At 33.6% G+C, this 5,050-nt stretch overlaps 1 protein-coding gene across 1 annotated transcript; it reads right to left on the reverse strand.

The window, feature by feature from the left end:
* Positions 1–3,360: 3,360 nt before the first annotated feature.
* On the reverse strand, positions 3,361–4,758 carry LOC130903084 (uncharacterized). The gene has a single exon (XM_057815345.1). It carries the CDS (start codon positions 4,756–4,758, stop codon positions 3,361–3,363), a length of 1,398 nt encoding a protein of 465 aa, XP_057671328.1.
* Between the last annotated feature and the right edge of the window lie 292 nt (positions 4,759–5,050).

The following is a 5,050-nucleotide window of genomic DNA, read 5'->3' on the forward strand; positions in this document are numbered from 1 at the left end:
GAAATTTAAAATATCCGTTTTATACGGATTATTATACTGTTTATACGAAATGTAGAAGTTTATTTCGTGATAGAGAGTACTGCCTGGGGTTTATTCATAAAAAGCAGTGGCTATATAACCAAACAGACTGAATACATTGTTCACGCCGATATAGATTGACACTCGTTTCGATAACCAAGTTATATCATCTTCAGAAACTGAAGATAAACTGTGTATTCTAAGTGCATTTAAGCCCTCGAAAGCTCCTGCATAGATATCTGATTTTTCGAAAGCTTTGTCTGACTTTTGTATATGTTAATATTTAATTTCTTATTTTTTAGACCTTTTAATATGTTTATACTTCTGAATTTTCTTGATTTTTGGAGTCTTTTGTTTTAAAAAACGTCAAATTTTTATTTGTATTTCAAAAATTACGAAAAAAAAAACGGAATAGGCCTAGAATCAAGAAGAAGAAGAAGAAAATTCAATGAAATAATGTCGAAAAATAGACAAAAAGGATACTAAATATGTAATTGTTATTGAAAATTTAATAAAAGAACGTCTAAAAACAAAAATATACAAAAACAAAAAAAAGTAACGTGTAAGTCTTACATTAAACGGAGTCAAAGAAAAATATTTAACAGTGTAATATTTATTTTAAAAAATGGTAGTTTCGTTGTTGTTGAGTTCCAACCTAAAATTCATCACCTTGTATATGTTGGAAACGATAAAAAAATCAAAAATAATTGCTCATAATGGATAGAACAAATTTTTAGAAAAATATAGAAAACCAAACACGTTTATCGGTTAAATAGTCACGCCCCGATTCACATCAATTTGCTTTGTACGTTTTTTTTGTTGACGTGAAATATTTTTGGTTCATGGTTCATGCGCGCTTTTTTGCACTTATTTTTTACGACCCTTTTTCAATTAGAGTTTATTGGTTCGTGTTTATGTATCCATCTTTTTATAGCGAGAGGAATAAATATGCATTTTTTGCAAATTGATCATCGTAATTTTGAATAATTAAAAATGTAACAACAAAACTCGTTTACATTTTTTCAACATAAGAAATCCAAAAATGATAATGTATAAATTAATATTGATATAGTTTCCGCGTCCTGATCAAACCCTGTATAACAGAGTTATTTGATAGATACTTGAGTTTCGTGATACGGCAACACTTGTGAATACATATATGAAATCTGTCATTGTCATCATAAAGTTTGACATTTGTAATGGCGAACGTGTTGTTTACTACGATTTTCGACGTAGATTAAACTAATGTTGAAGAATTCGGTGATGAAACCCAATCTCGCGGACGTTGTTATGAACCCACGTTTCATCTATAACATACAACGGTTTTATTTCTGTTAAACGCTCGATGGAAACATTTTCGCGTCGATGGTTTTGTTTCAATGTGCGCAAACGCGGCATCCATCTTGTACTCAACTTTCTAATGTCAAAATTTTCAGTTAAAGGACGATGTACATGTCGAGTATGTTTGCTATGAATAAACTGAACGATCCACGAGATTTCAGAAAAGATAATCGTTTTCTTCTCACTTCTCATTTTGAAAACATCGCTATACATGGTTTTCCCTAGCTAGTATCTAAAAGATTCAAGAATGAATGTTACAACGGGACGTAAAAGTGCTTTTTACGACCCCCGATATTAAATAGAATCATATATTGCAAAATTCTACGTTTAAAAACTACACCAAGAAAAATGTTGAAAAACTCATCAATTTAATCGAAAGATATATTCGAAAGACTATGGTAGAAACGGTCTAGAAACAAACAAAACATCATAGAAAAGAAAAAAAGGAAGTTTCAAAACGCATCTAAATAGGAAAAGAACAAATTATAGTCAAAACAAATAAAAATTTAAGCGATTTTTTATCAAATTGCAGCGTTTTGTTAGTTTAAGTTGAATGAAATTCATAATTTTATCATATCTGGTATACGAGTGAAAATTCTCTAAATCTGTTGATTGCATTTTAGATTTTAAACCATGCAAAACATTTTAAAAAGAATAATTTTTTTTCGTAATATCAACAATTAAAAAGTTAGAGTAGGTAATTTTTAATTTGTTACATGTTTCTCAGTGTACTTTTATATAAAACATGGAAATTCGTAATAAAAGTTGCAGACGGTGGTAAAATGAAGCTGTTAAAGTAACGACGATGTTCAGAAACTATAATTTTGTATAATGTTCAAAAAACAACAACTTATATATATTTAAATAAATTTATTCATACAATTTAACAAATTAAAGTTATTTATTTGAAAAAATGATTGTTAATAATAACAGTATGAGCTCTAATAGTAACTATTCCAACATCATCTAAATTTTCGGGATCATTGTCTGGTTTTTCTTCACGATTAGAAGTATTGACAGCGTCTTCATCGAAAGCTACTTCTAGTTGAGGTATTATCGTATCTTCGTTATCGTTTTCAATAATAGTACCCAGTTTGAGATCTTGTTTAGAACTAGAAAGTTCGCTTAACATAATAGGTACCTTCAAATCTTCAACGCTTCTTTCAACTGAACTCACGAATCTTGGTGGTACTCGAGGTAATTTCTCCAAAAATACAATGGGGAATGTACATTCCGTTTGCGTGGAAGTATCGCTGGTTCTTCTTCTCAATATATTCATGTTCATTATTATAATAAACGATTCAGTAATTATGACAGATGTCAAAACAGATCGGTCAATTTTGATATATAAACTGTCAATTATTGTTGTAGAACTAGGGGAAATGTGCCTATGATGGACCCCTTAAGGAAATATCATTACAACTTTTTTAGTTTTGGACTTATTAATTTTTTTCACATGAAAATATATACTTAGCTCGAAGTTTATTATAGTATAGGAAGATTTTTCTGCCAAATAATTTCCGGTTTAATAGCATAGCTATTTTTAAAAAAGTAGTCGAGGGGTCCATCATTAGCACACATCTGCCCATGTCGGACCCCTTTAAAATAAATGAAAAAAAAAATGTCTTTAAAGTTTTATTAGAAAAAAAATATAGAACAAACTAACATCACGTTAGGTACAGAGCTCACAAATAAAAGACTTGCAATGGAAGGAAACACCAGCGCACTCATTATGGCACCACGAGTTACATTTTTGACAACGAATCCACTTTTCTTTTGCACGTGAGTGCGAGAATAACTCATTGCAGTACAGGCAGCTAGCATCATCATCTGAGTCATCTTGTCCCTTTTCCAAAAAGTTCTCTAAGGCGGATTCATCTTCATCAGAACTGTCATTTTCAATGACAAGTTTCCGTTTTACTATCCTGGCTTGTTGTTTTCTTATCTTTGTTTCCTTTTCTATAACCTTCTCTTTGAGTTCATGAATTTCTGGTGTTGAATTCAAATGACCAGTTTTTCCCCTTCTTCTGCATTTTTTTTATCAGTACCAATTGCTACAGTTTGAGGGGGAGGACAAATTTCCTTTACAGAAATGTCGAGAACTGATGATGAAGACATGTTAAGACCAGATGTGGATGGGGTTTGAATTTCTAATTCCATTTGGTTCTCGATGATATCTCCTTGAGCCTCGGGAATCTGCTTATCCGCTGCTAAAGCTGGTGCAAATTGCCAGTCCTCGAAGACATGAGGATTGAAAGGATGAATGCCAGTCTTTTTGAACGAATTTATTGCATTTGATGGTACAGCACTCTTCAAATAAGCTTGATTGAGAAGACCTGCTATTTTGAATTGAGTCACAGCCTTCCCCGGGTTTTGACGAAGCCGTAATTGAATTTCTTGATCAAAATACGTATGAAGAGGACGGAAGAATCCTACGTCCAATGGTTGAACGTGATGTGAACAATCTGCCGGGAAGCAGAACACAATTACCCCATTTTCTTTTGCAAACTGAAGAGATTCGAGACTCTTATGGCTACTGTGCCCATCTAGGAGCAAAAGAACCTTATTGTTATTAGATGCTTTCGTATACTTCACGAAATGCTTTAGCCATCTACAAAAAATTTCACTGGTCATCCAACCTTTTTCTTGTACGAAAGCTATGCCACCAACGGGAGCATCGTTCATAAGCTCATCGTTCATCCTTTGACGAGGGTAAATAAGAGCAGGAGGGATGTAAGTGCCCATGACATTCATTGCGCACACTACGATCACGTGCTGCCCACGCTCCGCACTGCTGAGTGCACCAACTTGCTTCCGACCTTTTGAAGCGTAAATTTTTTGACATTTCTTTTGGACCGTAGTCAAACCTGACTCATCCATATTAAATATATTTTCGGGAGGAAAGTTGTACTGCTCCAGAGTGTTAGATAGTGTATTGAAATAGGCTTGAATATTAGGCTTGTTAAAAGCCTGGGCTCTAGCTAATGATGTACTTTCTGGACTACGCAAAGAAATTCGTGGATTGCGCTTCAGGAATCCCCTCACCCATTTCCAACCTGCCATTTTTGTTTCACGATTGAAACGATGCTCTATTTTATTTTTTTCGGCTACTTCGAATACCATCCGCCGCAAATATTTAGAGGTTAAACCAAAAAAACGTGTTTCCATATCAATAATATATCCTGCAATCTCCTCTTCGATGGCTTTAGAGAAAATTGCGGTTCGTCCTCCCAAATTACCCTTGGAACTGTCCTGTTTAGCCAAACGCCTTTGCAAAGTTGTTTTGGGAACATTGAAGGTCTTTGCAGCCAACTTAAAGCCCATACTGTGATCTTGTACGTTCTCAATAGCTTGTCGCATATCATGCTCGTCCCACTGTTGTCTTTTTTTGGATGCCATCTCTATAAATGGAAAAGAAAAACTACTAAAACAATATATTTATTTTGTTTATTTCAGTTCCAATGATGGACCCCTGGTCCATCATTGGGATCCGTTAAGTAGTCCATCATAGGCCATATTGCATAAATCAGATAAAAATCTCAATTTTTTTTGTTCTCCGCCATAACCTCAATTTTTACTCGCCAATCAACATGCAACAGTTCTATCAAGCTGTAGTAACAAAATCAGATTCTAGCTAAGAGTAAAACAAAAGTTATCTAACATCATGCCATGCTACTTTGTTATATCAATA

This window comes from Diorhabda carinulata, chromosome Y, assembly GCF_026250575.1.
Source record: "Diorhabda carinulata isolate Delta chromosome Y, icDioCari1.1, whole genome shotgun sequence".
Taxonomy (NCBI): domain Eukaryota; kingdom Metazoa; phylum Arthropoda; class Insecta; order Coleoptera; family Chrysomelidae; genus Diorhabda; species Diorhabda carinulata.